The sequence below is a fragment of the Nylanderia fulva genome, unplaced genomic scaffold, assembly GCF_048542155.1.
Source record: "Nylanderia fulva isolate GAGA-0341 unplaced genomic scaffold, ASM4854215v1 Scaffold4, whole genome shotgun sequence".
Lineage (NCBI taxonomy): Eukaryota > Metazoa > Arthropoda > Insecta > Hymenoptera > Formicidae > Nylanderia > Nylanderia fulva.
The window spans coordinates 283,328-303,217 of record NW_028190476.1 but is presented as its reverse complement, the minus strand read 5'-3'; the positions used below and the strand labels follow the sequence as shown (position 1 = coordinate 303,217).

At 37.5% G+C, this 19,890-nt stretch overlaps 1 protein-coding gene across 2 annotated transcripts in view; it reads right to left on the bottom strand.

Annotated features, from left to right (window-relative positions):
• LOC114944676 (lachesin) overlaps window positions 1-19,890 on the bottom strand; it is a 125,249-nt gene that overhangs the window by 52,902 nt on the left and 52,457 nt on the right. For both annotated transcript variants that reach the window (XM_029320691.2, XM_029320692.2), the window contains exon 2: window positions 13,708-13,898. In XM_029320691.2, coding sequence (XP_029176524.1) covers window positions 13,708-13,759 — 52 coding nt within the window. In that variant the 5' untranslated portion in view covers window positions 13,760-13,898. The remainder of the gene's footprint in view (window positions 1-13,707; window positions 13,899-19,890) is intronic.

The window sequence follows — 19,890 nt, the reverse complement described above, 5'->3', positions numbered from 1 at the left end:
TGCGACAAGGAATCCTCCAATATATGAACTTGAATTACGGAGAGCCGCGCTGCGGGATATCTCTTAAATCCCATCGTCCCTTACACGATTGCAGCGTGTTACGCGAAGCGGTATCTCCCGCGGGACGAAACGCCACTACTTTTTCGCTAATTTGACACGAAACATCGAGTCTTCGTATCTTGAAGAACTCTGGCCAGTTCTTTTTCTCTATCTCTGCGGCCCGATGCGCGAGCCAGATATGGGGATTCCCGGTAAAACGTCTTCTATGAAGACAGCTTGAGAGGTTTAGAGAGACGAGGAGAGGATAAAGCGCGTGAGAAGCGATCAGGCTAGGTTGAGCGACCGTCGTTTCCTTTCCAAGTTCCAGTTGATAAGTTCGTTCCATCGTCGAAAATATCCGTTTGGTGACCGAAACACGATCATTTTTACAAAGAATTAATATAAGCAGCTGGAAAAAGCAGTTAAAAGAGTTACTTTAAGATTTTCACCGTCACAATAATTTTAATCGAATTTCAATTAAATGTTTAATCATTTTATACAAAATTACTCGTAAAATAATAGCGATAAGAAAATATATTTGAAGGTACCGTTATAAAATAAATCAATTGATTGACATCACTGACATGAATGTATTCATATGTCAATGATTGGTATTTTAAGATTTTTTTGTGAATATAATTCGCAAAAAGTTTTATTTGTTATTTTAACTTGTTGAAGATATCTCGAGAAATTCCAAGTATGAAATCAAAGAGAAATGTAAAAAAAATATAATGTATATTTTTTACAGAAAGATAAGTACATATCTTTTGCATTACGTAACAAGCGGATAAATCATAAATCCATTATTCATCAATCTGAAAATTCAAATCAGTCCGCAGAATAGCGGATGACGAATATGTTACTAAAAATTGTTCGCATCGATATTCTATAGAAAACCTTTCAATGTAAAAAAGGAAATACATTTTTATTTTTAAAAATCTGTTACACGTGTATATTTCTATTTTTACAAAGTTATAAGAAGTGTTGCGCATATAAAATTGAAACTATTATCATTTAATATTAATAATATTCACGATCGATAATGTTTTTCACGTAACTCTCTGAACATAATGGATTTTTTTCCGAAATTGAGTTACGTTTGATATTTGACACTTTTATTGAGAAAAAATCGATAGCAAATCTATCGAAGAATGTAACTTTTTGAATAAAATTTTATGATAAAAGTGAGAGGATATTAAATCAAGCTAATCAAAAGAAACTTGTAAATACATGGAAATACTTTAAAGATTTTTTTTTTTTGTTGGAGACAGATTCTGATAACATATTTAGTTTCTATTACACAAATGAAACTGTCTCGTTTTTATCAGATTTAAGAGCTAACAATTTCGATAGGAAAATAATACAATAAAAATACCGTGTACATTAAACAAATATCTCTGATGCTGTCTATTTTAATATTATCAAATTCACAATTTAAGTGACATGAAATGGATTTACATCATTTTCTTCTGTGTAATATATCTATTCTCTGTAAGTTATAACCTTATTAATCGTCAATCATATTTTTCATCAATTACATTTTTAATAACATTTAAAGTAACAATAAATGCCGACGTTTATAATTTGTGTGTCTCTTGGCATTAATAATATAATTTACAACTTTTTAAAAATTATAATAGAGCTGTGATAGAAACAATTATAAATGTGCTTTTTTGGTACAATAAAAATAAGAATATGCTATTAATTATTAAAATTTCTTAAATAAATAATCTACAGTAATTTTTTAAATTTAAGTAAATTTCTCTTCAAAGTTAATTCAAATAAGATTTCATAAAGGAAAATATAAATTGCTTATTTATATAGTTATTACAGTTGGATATATTTAATTTTTCCTAAAGATCGCCGATATAAAACAAATGTTATATACGAGATGTTAAGTTAATTCTTGCATTGTCGTTGGGAAGGAAAAATATAGAAGCTATGTGCCTTCATTTTACAAAATGAACAGAAGTGTGTGTGTGTGTGTGTGTCGCAAAGAACGTAGTTGTCCCGGAAAACGGGACAATAGGAGAATGCAGTTAAGGCGAAACAAGGCGTGCGCCATTTTTCACGGTACGAACGATGACGTGACCAAGTGAACGCTATTGCAAAGATTAAAACAAACCGCACGCGTGCAAGGTTCTCTTGCGAGAGAACGGCAAACTGGAATGTGCTGGAATGAGTATTGTCTTTGCGAGAAAACTATTCTGAAACAGAGAAATACCTGAGCAGTAATAACAATGGCACATTCAATGTATTTTTTGAAACGTTCTTTCTCAATTATATGAAAGTACGGGAGGTAGATACGTATGCAAATTTTTCATAGAAAAAAATGCAAATTTTTAATTTATGTGTATATTACGCGTGTATGTATGCTGCACCGTTATATTTTAATATATTTTTTAAAATAGAAATAATTAATAGCGAAAACAATTAAAATTAATTATATCAATTACATAGGCATGTAAATTCACAGATAGGTATAAACATATTTTAAACATTTTTTTTTTTTAATTTTAATCAATGTTCAGATAAAATTAAGATCACAAAATAGTATTGCGCAAACAATATTCGAAAATATTATTTCAATTTTTATTTAGTTTCCAATCTACTCAAATTGATCAAGATACGAATGTAAAGTACTCCGAATTAAAGAAGTATACGTAAAGGGCAAAAGAGTGAATGTGTGGCGTCTATTAGCTGGAAGCCAGGACCGGATGCGACACGCCTTTCATCCCGACTATCCTAAGGAAATCTTTCCCGAGAGCAGGTCGAATAAAAAAAAGCCAGTCTCTCTTCCTCGCGAGCGGTCAGACCGAAGCGTGTCTCCGTTTCGGTGGATGGACCTGGAGATAAGAGTGTCTCGACCGGATACGCACCTCCGACCTCGGTCCTGTCGGAGAGGAGTCTTCTCCCCCGAGAGAAGACTCTTAACTCTCCTCCCACATCCCTCGTTCCCGCAGAATGTAGGAGATGGGCAAGGAAGGAAGGAAGGAGACCCTCGGTATAAAGTAACGCGAAACAGCGGCGCATTATTCACGGCATGAATTATTGATGAGCGCGGCGTAAAATATGAACGGCGGCGAGCCGTTATCAACGCCGGCGCAGAGCTCGTCGTCCGCGCTCTTTTGATAGCGCGAGCCGCGTCGGATGCGAGGCGAGAGTGCGCCCTACCCTCTTTCGCTCGCACGGGGGTTCGGACAAATAGCCACGGGCACAGATGACACCGCCGCGTTACGTTACATACGTTACATATCCCTCTCTCTGCCTGCCAACGGAATCACTCTTCAGAGTTATTTCACGCGAGCTGCCGAGCTCGCTCGCGTTTCGAGACCCTCGTCGTCGCCCGGGTTCCTCTTTTCCTCTTTGGCCGCCATCTTCAAAAGACGAGATCTACATCGTTCAATTCGAAGATTGGAATTGTCTCAACACGCGATCGTAAATTGTTTCTGCAATATATATCGCACATTTAAAAATTACTGATTTTTACTTCGGTATATTTATATAATAATTGAATCGGACGTGTGTATTATCGGGTTAAGATGTAGACTATTTTTTCAAGATTTTTGATAGAATTGCAGTTTTATTTCTGATCGTTAGAAACACATCTATGAAATAGATGGTTGCGGTTTTTGCAGGTTTAGTCGACTGTTTTTGTTGTAATGTAAAACTAAACTCCCGTTTTGAGAATTCCGCATGACATTTCCACAACGCGGTCTCATTGATTCCGTTCGGGCTTTCATGAGCGCGGACTCATATCGGTTCGAAGAGAGATGCCGTGGGATCGCATGGCTCTATGTGTGTCGCGCGGGAAATATTCCTTTTTTTTTCTGTTTCAGCTTTAGCGCATCTCCGCGGGGTATTTTTACGTGAAACGCAATATTTGTGTATCCGTTATGCTGTCTCGCTTCGGTTAGCTTTGGTGACCCTGATCGCGTCGGAAAAAATAAAGTCGATTCGTCGTGCTGGAATGTGCGCAGTGATAAGTTTGTTTTTAAAAGTAAAAATGTACGCGATCGGATGTGAATCAATGAAATATTGAAGGGCTCGCATAGTGTGGCAATATTATTAAAATAGGATTTACGTCGTAATATCGCACTGTATATTTAGTGCATTTTAATTTTAGTTTTTTTTTTCATCGCAAAGAGAAACGCGAAGAAATTTTTTTATTTTTTACGATTATAAATACTTAACGATGTATGTGTATCGCAAATGTAAGATTTATATATTCTTGTTCTAGCCATTGTCTATTCTTATTTATTTTTCGGCACAATTGTGCATAATACGACAAACGCCATAGCTCTTTCGAAAAATCGATTGATGAATGTGTTCTCTTTTGTTGGTGTTATTTCCGCATAATGAGTGGCTGAAGTTCTCCGTTACACGTCAAAAGTTTATTAAACATCTTAAGTTTTGGCACGCTAACGCAGGTTTATACCTGCGTATATAAACTCTACGATGAGTGACTGAAGAGGCACGATTATTTTACATTAAAAACTCTGAAATGGCCATTAAAATTTTAATAAAATTTTCGATAAACGCAAGTTGAATAATTAATAATCGAGAAAACGGTAAAATTTTAGCGAGGACTGAAATTATTATCAATTTTCTCAATACTGTATGTACTATAATATATAGGTACTCTATGCTTTTGTTTCTAAATGATCTTTTTAAAGAGAGAACTCCTTAATTATGTAGGAGCGCTCCTCTCTTGACCGCAATGCAGCGAGAGAATAAAGAGGCTGGCAATTGGTCAATTTTAATAAGAGCGATATTAAAGACGCGAAGTGCTTCGTTCGTAACGCGATAAAATTCTCATCAAAGGCGCGATGGCCTTCCGTTATTATTCCGTTATTATTTTCCCGCTCGGCAAAGTTGTGTTTCACTTCCTCAAGAGAGGCACTCATTTTCCTCCGATGAGAGATCTCTTATCCGCTTAAATACAGCGCGGGGGAATCGTTTAAGCCTCCGCACGGACCGTCGTTTGCGTTCTTGTTTAAGCCGAGATAAAAGGAAACGAATAACGCAACTCGCAGAACTGCATTTAACGGCAAGTGTAAGAGAATCTGCTTCGTGTTATTTTAGATTTTACAGAGGAAAACCCGGTTAGTGAAAAATAACAGTCTCATTCCTTCACGCTGTTTAAGTGTCAATATTTTCCATTGTGAAATCTAGTCAGGGATAGCCATTAAATCAACTATCAATTGTTTTTAGATATGTTTGATAAAAAAAAAACCCAAGAATATTATAATCTCTTTGCTACAAGAACTATATATACAATATAATGAATCGCAAGAATCAAGTATCATCAATTTCGATGTGGATGAGACAATTACTGTCTTTTGAATGAAAATTTTGATTCGCGATAGAATTGGAGAGGACTTTTCAAATACTCTGCATAATTGAAACTAAACCCAAGCAAATAGGGTACACTTCTGAGATATCCGGCGGGAGCTATCGGTAGAATACACTTCTCAGACAGGGGCGTCGGAATTTTGCCTAATCGCAACGTCGATATTCTCAGGGGCGCGATATAATTTCATAATCAGAAAACGAGCGAGGTGGAAACGGTTTCTCCGATCGCACGTGAACGCAATGCCAAGTATATCCTACGGGACGGGATTATGTGTTAAGCAGATATATAGACGCGCGCGCGCGCAGGCAGGATATCGCGATGGGTCGTCGGGTGCATGCGAGAGGATATTGCAAAACAGGCAAAAGGAATTCGCGAATCTGGCGCCTCTCCCACCGTCTTTCTCTCTCTCCCTCCGTACGCTTCAACCCCCGAGGGTTGCATTATGACGGGATGCATAATGCAAGATGGGTACGCCGACGAGCTGTCTGTGCGTCATACATAGCAATGGCAGACGGACGCGATTCTGAAAAGGATTTTCCGAACGGGATATCCGCGCCACGGACCGCGTATATTTTCCATGGCCGAGGTCGAGCGAACAGGTTGCCGCTTTTGTCGTCGATTTTCTGTGCACCGCGCGATATGAACCGGCTTCCTCCCCGATCGATGTGGACGAATGGAACATTTCGCGGAGCTTGAGTCGCGGATCGTGGAAACTGGCTGGAAAATCAGAAAGGAAGATGTATATTCTAGATTCTAGAGTCTAGAGCGAAAGTATACACATAAGGAATGACATGATATAGTATTGCGAGAGAGAGAGAGAGAGAGAGAGAAAAGAAACTATTTCTCGGTTACAACATTTGAAAACTTTCAAGTAATTTAATCTCGTCACTTTTCCATGTACAAATTTTATTTCGATTAATATCGATTTATTAATCTTTATTTGTATCGTGCGATAAACGATTATTATTATATTAAAACAAGTATGCATATTCTTTCTTACATAATACGACAATCATAAAAGCTTCTAAAACTTGATCGCTGAAAGGAAGATGGAAGGAAGAACCCGGATTTTCATCAGCACGCTTTTTTCACGCGTGTTTATTTAACTATCCCGCAAAACTAAGCCAATAATCAAGTTTTTCGTAATTGTCAGATTTCAGCGAACTAATGCGAGCACTCAGTCGATAGGAATGCACTGGCCGCGTTTCCGGAGAAAGGTGCTATTCCGTAGTCTGTTCTTCCGCAGTTTGTGTATAGGTATTTATGTAGGAGTGAGAAAGAAAGAGAGAATGCGAACCATCCCCATGCACATATACATACGTACATACGGACACATATACGTAACAGCTCTCCGTTGTTTACACGCATTCCGTTCTCCATTGATCCTCTTTGCGCGAGGTCGGGGATAGTTGGGTCCCGGTTTCCGTCGCTCCCGGGATTGTTTATAAGACTTCCGGCGGCTGCCACGCTTTTCAAAGCTCTTCGGGACTCCTGTCCAGGTTCCATACCACCCGTGGCTCCCGTTTGCTTCGCTCCCGCTTGCTCTCCTTTCTCTCCTCTGCTTCTAGAAATAGTTCTTTCCCTCTCGCCTTTTTGCTCCTTCTCTCTTTCAGTCTTCTCCTCCGTCTCTTCCAATCCTATTTCTACGGCAACCCGATGCCAGACAACAAGGGAGATTGTATGTATTACCTCGCCTGTCTGTCGCACGCCTGCCCCGCCGTTTCCCGATCTACTTTCGAATCTCGCCACGAGCGACGCGACGCGACCCCGGCAGCGTTCTCGTAATGCAATACGATCAAATCGAACCCCCGACCTCCTGTCACGATTCCGGTATGCATGCGTGTATAGACGCGAGCACTTTCAACACGCTCGCATCGAAGACAAGCACGATAAGGTCCGATACATAACTAGGATTCTTTCGCGATTTGACTTTAAAAGCTGGAGGAAATATGTTTATATATTATTCAATGTTTTCAGAGAATATTCATGAATCAGTATTAACACATAGTTGATACATTCATTAATACACATTCATTCATGCATTATATAAATCGAAAAAAACTCTATTATTTGGTATTTGACTATATGAAATATACAAAATAGTCATGATCGCGCGATATAATTTAGCGATCGCGTATAGAAATTTGTCGTGTAAAAATGCGTGAAAAGATCGGATCTAAATGCTTGATTTTAACTTATTGTCGCATTCGGGACACGGACGAGCAGCTTGTGGCGCTTGGCGTTGACAGAAGTTAATGGAATACCGCTACCAGGTACGGGGGTAAACTTCTACGAGATCAACCATTCGTGTGAACTTGTGCAGCATCGTTGTAGTGCATCGTTGTGTGTATGCACTACGATGCCACAGTACAGGTAAACTTGTAACTGGGCATAGCCAAATACGGGACGCAATCAGATATCCCTTCCTTGTTTACGTGATAAAGTTAGTTGACATGTCCCGCATTTTTTTGCGTAAAAAATTTTCTAATTTGAGGTCGATCTTTTTCCAACGAAACTTATTAAAAGACTCAATTACGAGCTTTTTCAAAATTATTAGTTTGAAAATTAATAGTCTCTTTCAGTCCAAGTAAGTTAATTTCAGATAAACTTTATTTTCACAGAATTTTAATTTGTAGCTTAATTATTTTTTTTTACCAGTTAATGTATCTAATATTTGAAATTTAAAACTAAAGATGTCTTTCAAAGAATGAAGCGAATTTTTATTAATGCAAGTCGTTTTTCAAGTCGTTCAAAAAACGATTCTATATATTAATTCTCGATTAAAATTAATAAAAAATTAAATATTGTCTTGTGAATTTTGATAGAAGAACGAAACGCAAGCGAGGAATATATGTATATAAAAAAAATAAATGACATTTCGCGAGAATAAAGGAATCACGTGCTAGAGCTTTACCCTTTTTCTTGAATCGCGTTGCGAAATGCAAGGCGTCGATAGACCGGCGATAAAGTAGCTATATCTCATATCTTGACAAGCATATATCTCGCTCTTGCTTTGCTTTCCATAAAATTTCGTGCGTTACAATTGGCGACGATCCGTCACACTTAAGTTGGAGCTTGACCACGATTTTTCATCCGAATAACCAAAATTTGTACGAGCCAAGTTAGAATCAGATTGACGAAAATTTCGGATCTTCTATTGTATCATAAATTGACTCCTTGGATCTCGTTTTTTTTTTTGACTTTATTAAAAATTGCAATCTATTTTTGTTTGATTAGTAATATTGCATTTTGCAATTTAAGTTTTACAATTCTAAGATATCGATCCAGTTATTTTGATCTCGAAAATGGATTACTTTTTATTTTATTTTATATATAAAAATTGTGGCAGGATATATAATTAGTGCAACAAGGTCAAATGAGTTGAATAATTTATTCGGTTCGCAATTAAAAGCAGTAATGCCGAGTGGCTTTGAAGTAGCATAACGATTTTCAGGTAGACGCCTCTCTTCCTAGAACCTCACACAAGCAAAGTAATTAAAGGAAGTGGTACTTTTCCGTTCTTTGAAATACACAGCCGTAATTTTTCAAAGGCCGTGGCCGTTTAGAAAGGATTAAACGCGTTAAACCTTAACGCATACCTTACTTTCTTTTGCAACCATATTTCTTTTCTAATAGCAATAAAACTAGAAGATAATCACCCTAATCGTTCTAAAAGCACGAAAAATTTGGAAGTTAGCTTTGACAAATAAATATAACGCAATTATACCGGAATGCTTAAAATTGTGATTCAAGCGTCTCTAGCTATATTTTTTAATACATTATTTACAAATTTAGTGAAAAAAGTATTGGTGTGCACTATTGATCAATAAATCGCTTGTCTTGAAAATCAACGATTATTAAGCAGTTAAATTATTTGGGCAAAAGAAAAATGCAAGCGATTGGAAGGAGAAGATCATAAACCGCAAGGTGAGAAATCGAACTTTTACAATAAGAAGAATGGCGAGAAAAATCAGTTTAACGAACTAACACCTAACGAACGTATTTCCTTTCTTCTTTCCCTCTCTCTCTCTCGCTCTCTTTTTATTCCCACCCTCCGTATCGCTTTTTTTTGTTAGATCGAAGGCGATGCGCTTAGCGATCGTTCTATAGCGGGGCGAGACTCAATTGGGTTCTGGACCGCGGTTATCCGTTTATCGCTATATAACCGCCGAGGGGTTGGCGAGACGGATACATCCCCGCGAAAGGAGAGCGATTAATCACGTTTTACTCGACTCCAAGTCGGACCGACCAATTTGGCCGGAAAGGTCGTTGTTTGCTCGATAAGGCGCGCACCGGGGGGTGGAAAAGCGAAGCCGACATTGCCCCGTGGAACAATCGACGAATCTCGTCGGTGATCCTCGATATAGACAAACAATCTTATCCGGTCACCGACGTAGGAAAACCTCCGTCGCGTTTGTTCTCTCTTTTTTCTCTCTTCCTCCGTACTCTCCATGGAACCGATTCACGGAGTCAAATCTTCACCAGAGTCTACCTCCCCGATTCTGCGTCGGTTCTGGACACGTCGGAGGATGCATTTTTCATGATGCATCTGGAAACGCTCGACTTGTAGCGTCTTACCGCGCTGGATAAGGCATTTCGGTTTCTTTATGGCGTGAACGTGAGATGGTGTTCCTCGGCGGTTGGCAAGGATATCGTTTTACGACATTACGCGGCCAATTTGATAGTAATTTTCGACAATGCGCTTTAGTTTTCAATATCCATCTAAAGAGACGATAACTTGCGCAGAACAAGTTTTAAAAGTATATAAATAACGGAGAGTCATCCGTTTTATTTTTTCATGCTTCTCTCTATTTTATTACTATCTGTAGATTCGATTACACTATCTTTATTAGATTTATTCGAAAAATTTACATAAACGGATTTACATAAACTTTATTTTAATAAGTAAATTATTTAAGCTGTTTGAGCAATGACAGCCAGCAATAATTCGCCCAATAATTTTGTTGAAAATATATTAATACTGTTTTTAAACTTAAAATATAACATTGTTTCGTTATTTATTCAAACCAAATTTCTATCGATATCGATGCTGCGGAATCGTGGATATATATCTTTATTCGTGTGATCTCTAACGGAATAAAATCAAACAACACCGTCGAGACTCTCCGCCAGTATCTCTCGTCCCCTTCGCCTCTCTTCTCTCTCTCTCTTTCTGTCTTTGAGCGCGTATCTCTGTCTCTATCTATATCTGTGTGAAGAGACCGGAGGCCCGCAAGCGGTAAATTAATTCGAACGACAAGCGCAGTCGGCGCTTCCACTCGCGCCGAATAAACATCAGGGCCAGAAGTTGACCAGACTGGGGCGACCCACGTTGGAGGACCCGCCATATCTGGGATCTACGTGCCCATTTCCCGTGGCCCGTATAACGTATTTGGCACCGATCCTCCGCTGCATCTGCATCGGACGTCGTCGGCGTTGCACAGGACGGATTATAGGACGTATATCCCGTCGATTGCAAATTGCGCGACCCTATCTCTCCGGATCAACGTGATCTACTTTCTCGACTCTTTTTTTTAACGCTGCTGTTAAGTGCTTAACACCTAAAGCAATAATGGTGATATATTAATTTCATATTGGTGAACAAGAAAAATAAGCTTTAAATCTCTGTCTCAGAAATATAATAATGAAAAGAATTACAAAATACTTATCTAATGTCCGATTATACTCGCGTTTCAACTACTTACTCTAATATTTTTCACTTTTTCTCACACACGTTGTTATGTTTTAATGAAGTATAATTTTTTATATGCAATAATGCGAATTCAAAGTATCTTTATATTCAAACTTTAAGTACTTTTAATGAATGAATCGCTTTATTCTTACGGTCCATCTTGTAACTAGAGACCCGGTCGTGCTAAGGGCTAAGTGACGAAGCCAGATTGCAATGGTAGATTACCGGAGGAGCTAACTACGTCCGTGGACTCTGTAATCTAAACAAGCTATCATTAATTTTAGTACGTGTGGTGGATGCTCCTCGTATACCAATAAACATCAGAGACAGGGACCAGGCCCGTCGGCGTTTCTGACGCACTTTGGGTGCAGCAGCATATTCGAGATATACCGCGCTCGCGTTCGTATAATATACGTATATTTAGTATCCACGGTATTCTCTCTCTCTCTCTCTCTCTCAACACCAGATGTTGCCGTTCGCGCGGTTCGGACTTCGCGACGAACGTTCGTTCATTATTTCGCGACTAACTCATGCTAATTTTGAATAAACTCGGATTTGAATATTTCGTATTTGCGCGCGCTTTGCCAAATGCGCGCTTTCGAATGATTTATGGCTGAGTTGCTTTTAGCTGCTTTACGCGAAAAACATCAAAGATAGAAGTTAAATAAATAAAATTTAGGAAATCCGAAAAACAACAAACAATCATCATTTCTAAATCGTCTAATAATTCAACATTCTAATTTCTAGTTGAGAGAAATATTTACAGTACCGTATATTCCTTCAATATCTTAAAAATTTTGAAGCACAGCTAAAAAAGTTTTATTTTTATTTTATACGTATGTGTTTTTTTTTAAATTGCTTTATTTTTAGATAAAAAAGAATTCCATTAATCTATACTATATCATTATGAGATAAACATAAAAATTAATTTGATATTTAAAAGCATGACAATATTTATTTGTTTAAAAAATAATTATATATAATTTATCTCTTTCTTTGAAATTTTTGGAGAATTATTTTAATTGCGTGCAAACTATATTTCATACTATTTCAACTTATCACCGACGCAATCGTCGATGGTCGGATAATCGATAAGTTTTGCGCGGTATAGTACTACATCTCTACTATCTATTGCTGGAATTATGTCAAGATCGAGTACGGTTGAGGTTAAATCGAATTTGTAGCATTGAGTCGATTGTTCGAGCAGTTAATCGGTACATCAATCACAGAAAAAGGTAAGAGCAATTACGTAACGGTACAAGCTATTAAGCTTTTATCGCGATCCTTTAGGTAAACAGTATTCAGGATATCTATTTAAGATCAAATAATTAAGTAGAAGCTACTTAACTATTGTATACATACATGTTAATAAAACACAAAATTTTCTGTTAATCTTTCTCTTGATTGTTAGCAATTTAAAAGAGATAATATATTTAAATTAATATATTTAATAAGAATACAATTAATAACATTTAATCGATTCAATCGTTACTAAAATTCGTTAATCTAATGACATTCTTAACTGGACATATATAGATACGATTTTCCTCGCTGTTTGCGGTATTCGAACGCATAATTTGACACAAAATGCGTTTCGTGTCTTTTGATTATTCTAGCGTTCATTATTTGTTTCAAAAATGTATTTTTGTAGAAAATAAGGAAGTCGTCGTTTAATAAGGAAACGAAGTTTAATAAATGTTTGACAATCCGTATTTAGATATCGCGTACTAAGATAGAATAAACCGGTGCAATAAATCTCGTAACGCGGTACGGGATGAAATATTTGCAAAAAAACCCGCGATCGCTTCTTCTCTATTTACTGCTATTGGATAAACATTCGGGCAAGAATCTGACAGCTCGACGGTGGATAGCGCCGCGCTTCCCGGAGCAAAGTGGTATACTCGAGCTACACTTTATTTATTTTCCGGACCGCGGATATAACACACCGTTGGCATTGTGCCCCCGTTGCATCTGCGTTATTGCTCGTTGTCGGGCACAACAGATTTCGTATTGGACACCTTTCACAATGTATCGACTCTCGCGTCAATCGCAATAAGCGTAGCCCGATGTAATGGACCAGGAATGATATATGTGACAGATAGTTGCTGCTCAAAATTGTGCATGTGCATCTCCATTTTCTTATTGTTATCGATCGCTCGGTTAAATAAATGCATTTTGGCATTTTTTTCTCGACATAAGACGCGAGACAATATTTTCTGACGAAAGTATTTTTATGCATGCATTTATTTCAACTGTATAACTAATATTATTCAACTATACAATAACAAATAATTTGACATACTAAAATAACATGTTTAGGTAGAAATTTAAAAATTTTCAAGATATTATTTGAAGTTTAACTGAAAAGTCTTGGAAGCTAACTTTACAGAGTAATACGTATAAAATATCCATCGCATATTGAACATTATTTACTTCCTTTGCGAGTTTTATATGCACAATACATAGTTCGAAATGTGAATAGCGTGTCTCGTACATTTCTCGGGAAATTCTAGATTTCACTCGCGTCAGTTTTCTCGAAAATTCCATCGAACCGTTTCGACGGAGAGAGAGAAGTTCTTCTTCTTTCGGGGAAGGGAAAGGAAAAGTTGAAGTCACTCACCGATTGGCACGTTGACAGCGAAGAGAACGACAAGGGCGCGATGGCAGAGCATTGTGCGCTGCGATGAGAAAGAGAGGAGCCGAGAGAATCGTCCGCCGTCGATGGCAACCAGGCTCCGGCTCCCTTTATCTACTTAACCCCGTCATCTTCGGCGCGGACCTCCGTTTCCGGTGCTCTGACGCATAGCATACCTGAAACAATAGCGTTAGTTCGATCATTTACCCGATCAAGCAGCGTCATCGGGCACAGCCCCGTCGTCGTTGTTGCCCGCCGCTTTATCGTTCGTTTCCACCGAGCGAACTTTCGGTCTCGCGTCGGCATGTTGCAGCTTTGCATCTATCGAAATCTATCACCAGTGTCGTCGCGTCGTGTTCGCGTCTCTCCGGTCGAGCGTATCGTTTCGCTTCGTGACGTTCATCGATCGTATCTCGACTAACTTTGCTAAGAGCGAAGCGCCGTTAATTTCTCTCGCTGCCCTTCGAATGAAGAAATTACTTTGACATTTTGGACGTCGCGTTTACGGTCACTGCGCGATTAATTATCAACGTAATTGGATCGACCCGTTTCTCCGTTCCAGAAGTAAAGATTCTTATTATTTTGCTGTTATTGTGTAGATGATGATTGATTTTGATATGCTCAAATGTTTATGTATTGTGAATTTCAACATAAAAATTAACATACAAGTATCTATTTATCTATAAAAACGCTAATGCAGATAAGCTATTTTCTCTTTAGAAATACTTTGTTCGAAATGAACACTTTTATGTAAAATGAAAGAATATCGTATGAAAATGTGACTTTTTAACCTTTTTTTTATATTATACTTCTCAATATTTCCAGAAATTATATATATTTTTTATTGCAGTACTATTTATATGAACTTACATTTATAAAGTAATAAACGTCACGATAAATTTAATTACATCGCCGTTACAATTTTGACGAGCACGCTGTCAGTTAAAATAAGTTATTTCTGCGGATTTATAAATTATCATGAGCGCCGGCAGAATTTACGGGAACGAATGCGGGTGGAATGCAAATAGCACGTTTGTCACGTTTATGTAAGTACGTGTCACGTATATATTCGGCGATAAATTGCTCCTAAATGCATTTCCGCTTTAGACGCTTTCTGTCGCCGTGGGAGAAATTAATCACGCGTGTCTGCCGTCTATTATTTTATGACTTACGCGCATCCGCGGACAATATAACGATGTTACGGAGCTTGTAAAGTGGTTGGTCGATTTTATAAATACCGCATAAGTTCCCGCGTAATATGCACAGTACGGTTCGCGATTCACAATTTACTTCCGTTCATTATATATACACACGAGCGTTAAGCGACGATAAACCGCCAGTAATGTCATTCAGTTCCGCCTGAATATCCGGTCTTCGATCGCCATGAAATAATCAGAGCACTGCCCAGGTTATTGTGTCGCTCATCCTGTGATCATATATTAATAAGGGTGATTAAAATGGCAATCAATATATAAGTGTCATAAGCAACGTTTTAATAGTCTCAATTTGGGGGATATGTATGAAAGTTTAATATGATGAAAATACGATTTTACAATATTTGCATGCCTAATATTTTACGTGGTATAATTTGCTTTCATTTTTCAGTTTAAAAATTTAGTTATGTTTGTATTAAAAAAATTTCTGTTGCAAAAGGTACGCGTAATATACGAGTAAAATAAGAGATATATTATGCACATTCATATAAAGATATAAAAATTTTATATCTTGATTATTGAGCTTTAAACCTACATAATATAAAAATTCAAAATCCTATTTGTATAATTTTGTCATATAATATTAAACAATATTTGACAAGAAGTATTATATGCAAAAAATCTATCAGGAAGTATACGTGTATACAATACAAAGAAACATATAAAATTATGAATAAAATTCTATCTTGCATTTTATCGTAAAATATCGATCGTTTAGCGAGTTTTATATGAAACCTTTGTCTTTTCATTGGGAAATATTATTGAATACGCTTCTCCGCGGAATACCTTTGAATATCTTGCCGCGATGTTTCACAATCGTCTCGCTTCCATCGATCATCGCTCGTTTAACGCCGCGGATTAATCGAACTAAAACATCCGCCCCGTCGTCGTCCGTTTGTTTCCGTTTCATCAGCGCGCGAAGAATAATACGTTAACACAATGAACGAACGCGCAACTTGATTATCGATGCTCGCGAGTTTAAAGCAAACAGAACACGGAGACAGGACCCTCCCTTCGTCGTCGCGGACATATCGGGACGAGACGGCGAAGTAAAATGCGAAACACGAAGCTGGAGCGACGTCACGGTTCGTTATTGGCGATGTGAATCCATACCGGCATCGACAAGGGCGACCGCAGGGCGACGAGTCACTCTCTTGCACATAAGTGCAAAAAGTGTCTAATGGGGTTAACGTTAATTTGTATTCGCGCGCGTTATCTCTCGACGGTCTCCTGGTTTGTAACCTGCTTGCCTCGTTTGCGACCAGCAAAACAGAATGGCAATCCAAACTGTTGCCGTTTCCGCGGACAGTCGATGGAGAAACATACGATACATCTGCCGACAAGCAAGTTCACACATATGTTTACCGTAATCAGTGATGAATAAGATACATTTTAAATGTATCTCGATACAGATACAGATATACGCGTGGAAAAATATATCTATATAGATACAGATACACGAATTCAAATGTATATGAATACAAATACTCCAGATACATATCAGATATACTTTTAAATTAGATTTTATCATAATAATGGTAATATGCACAAAATGTACTGAATAATTCTTTATTAATATTTTTGTTTATATTACGACTTTATTCGTTAGTCTTAACAACTCTCTTGCGTTGAAACTATAAAAATAAATGTTTTATATGAGAAAAACGTTCTATGTACGTGATATCTTTTTACTTGTTTGACAAATAAGAGAGAACTTTTATTCCACCAGAATTGTCAGCTGTTTCAACTTGTAGTCTAGATCTTTAAAAATTTAAAGAATTGGGCAATTGAAAGAAATATGTGAAAATGTGTCTGAGAAAAGCAATTCAACTACCATATATGTTTTGTATTAGATATATATATCTAAATATTACCCAACTCTGATCGTAATATAAATAAAATAAACCTTAAAAATTAATGATAAATGATTGAATATGTGTATCTTGCAACAGATAAAGCGATTCGATCAATTTTACTGTCTACCGATCCTGTCTTTTTGTAATTGTAAGTGTAAAACGTGTATTAGGATAGGTTAAAGGAAAGGGATATCGTGCCGATAAACGGCGCGTAAGCAAGGATGTTACGTGCATAGATTACAGGATAAGCAATGGGCGGTTTGTGATAAAGGCTGGCGTGCGAGATAATGCGGCCGAGATAATTATTTTTCAGCTACGACTGTTGGTAAATCTTATTTCCTTTTCGTGATTAATTGGCGGGCCCCGGGCGGGAGTGTGATAATGAATGCGAGATAGATAGGCTCGAGGTCCGAGAGAGGATGAAAAACAGTTCCTTGAATAAATGTCGGACGCACCATCTTGATGCGCATGAATGACGAGCGTACGGAGATATATGCAGATCTCTACTTGCGGGAAATTCTAATTATAAATTTTACTACGTGTTAAACGTCATTTCTTTCCTTATCTGTATAAAATGTTTTAAGAAAAAAAAACCTAGTAATAGTATTTGATGTCTTTATTTCAGCATTGAATTTTGAAATGATTAGTTGACTTTCTAAAAGAAAGAAAAAGTGCATGCTTTTCTAAAGTTTTCGTGCAAGAGAAAAGCTTTTATCTCTCTAATAAATTTAAAAAAATTTAATCTTTAATTTAAAAGCGAGTTTTTTTAATACATAATACGTTATGCATCTCTCGGTTTTTAAATTAAAAATATTCTGTTTCAATTATTCATTTTACAAAAAAGTTAAACAAATTACAAAAAAAAATGATTGAATTTCAGAATATTGATCTCCAATTTTATAAAAACAAAGCAATTTTTTGGACTACATGCGGAAGACTTTAATATTTCCCTATGTAATATAATTACTTGAAACAATATCTTTTCTCTCGCGCATTAATATCTCATCGTTATACATATATACAATACTAAAAAAATGATCGGCAAAACGCGTTAATCAAATCTTCGGAGTAAAACCGACAGTCGGCAGAAAGACGATACGGAAACTGGCTTGCAAAATTTGAATGAGTTAATGATCAAATTCGATATACGCACTATTTCTCGCATTCAGACGATGCTCTCGCATGCTTTGACGTTCGGTTCCGTTTGCGAGAGAAGCGTCAATAAAGGTTACCCACCTAGATACGGAATATGTAAGACACGCGCGCACATACGAGCCACCTCGGTGTACGGACAGATAAGTCGACGAATTCGTGAATATTCAGTGGCTCCGTCGACTTTCTTCGAAACCGGTTTACGACCCTCGGCCTCGCTTTTACGAATTTGTCAAGACGAAACGACTTCGCGCCGAATCGACGAGCCGTCTTTCTCGTATCGTCGTCGTCGCGTGCGGAACTTTTTGACTACCTGAAAAATACTCGACGATATCGCGGGAATAAGAGTCTGGAATCTCGCTTTAATAAACGATACTGCTAGAGTTGCATCGAGGAATAGTCCGAGTCTCGAACAATCAGATCGAAATATACATAAATCAGCACATTTGTGCATCCGATTATGATTAACTTGTTTTATTTGTTTATTCTTATTGTTAGCTTTTTAGTTAGATCTGTAAATAACCCGATCACCGATATCTCGCGTCAGCAAAGTATAATTGAACGGCAGTGATTTGAAATACGAAAATATTCTCATTTAGCGAGCTAATGAAAGCAAAATCTATAAGTTGAATTATCCTTGAATTTCATTTCGTAACATGATGAATGGCGCTATGAATATATATATATATTTCGGTAATTATAAATCTATTTTTCTAATTTTATATTTTACGTTTTTTCTACCAAGGTGTCTATTCATCGGAGACATATAGGCTCGTCGGAATTATATTGACTTTAATTCCTGTTTACGCGCAATCGGCCTTCGCGCAAGATTGACGAGGACATTTATATTAAACAGAAAGTTGGCCAAAATCCAAAGTGATACCGGCACTTGCCGCCTCCCTCGTCGGTGTTATTTCCTGGTTATAAGTTAGACAGCGCGTCCCTGGGGTTATCAAATATTCGCTGAAGATACTCGCAACTACCGAACTTGTATCGCATCAAATATTTCCCCGTATCTCATCTGTGTTATTTCTCACGTCCGTCTCGGTGATGCAGCCATCGTACAAATTCAACGAATTTGTTCCAAACTTCGTTCCAACAAGAGACTTATAATAATATCTTGCAAATCAATATCTTGACCTCGACCGTATATTATATATATGCATACAGCGGTATCTATAATTAACTATATTTATTTTTCATTCGCAGCATTATTTTACATGATGCTTTGTCGTAAGATCCAGATTTTTGCTTAAATTTATTTGAAAGCGATAAGTTAATTTCTCTTTTTATATTTTAACATTATATATCGCGATTGCGACAATGTGATTGAATGAATCCTAATTTTTCTTAAACCGTGTATTTATTTCGAATACAATCCCCATGCTAACTGTCCCCGATGTCTAACTGAAATAAACTTGATAGATGACTTCTTTGAAATGTTGAGAGTAATTTCGCTCTGAAAGGCTTAATCGCAGAATTAATGAACACCGGCAACTTGCTAGCTCTACTCTGTGTCGCCTTATCATAGATCATTATCGTTAGGTATAAAACGTCCCGCAGCATAGCCGAAGGGATGAACAGAGCCGATAATTGCTAAAAAATGACGGGAGACTTCGTACTTTTAGCGGCTACCATCTATTCTCATTAGGATAAAAAATATTGGTTCACTCGCTCCTCCTTTTTGCTCCTCCCCGCGTCGTAAGTTCGCCAGCAAGATTTCGTCTCCGATGCAAGATTACTTGTCAATTAACCAGCCCTTGCGCAAAAAAGGTTTTTAAGCGAAGTTCATTTGCGCAGTCTGCGGTAGAGACAAAATGGATTATAGGCTCCTCGCTCCTTTTGATCGAAGGGATACGCGGGAAGGTGAGAATGCTCGTCGTTCCACGGCACAAGGAAGAAATCGAACTCGAGAAACATCTCGAGAAGAAGGGAGAAGAAAGTCC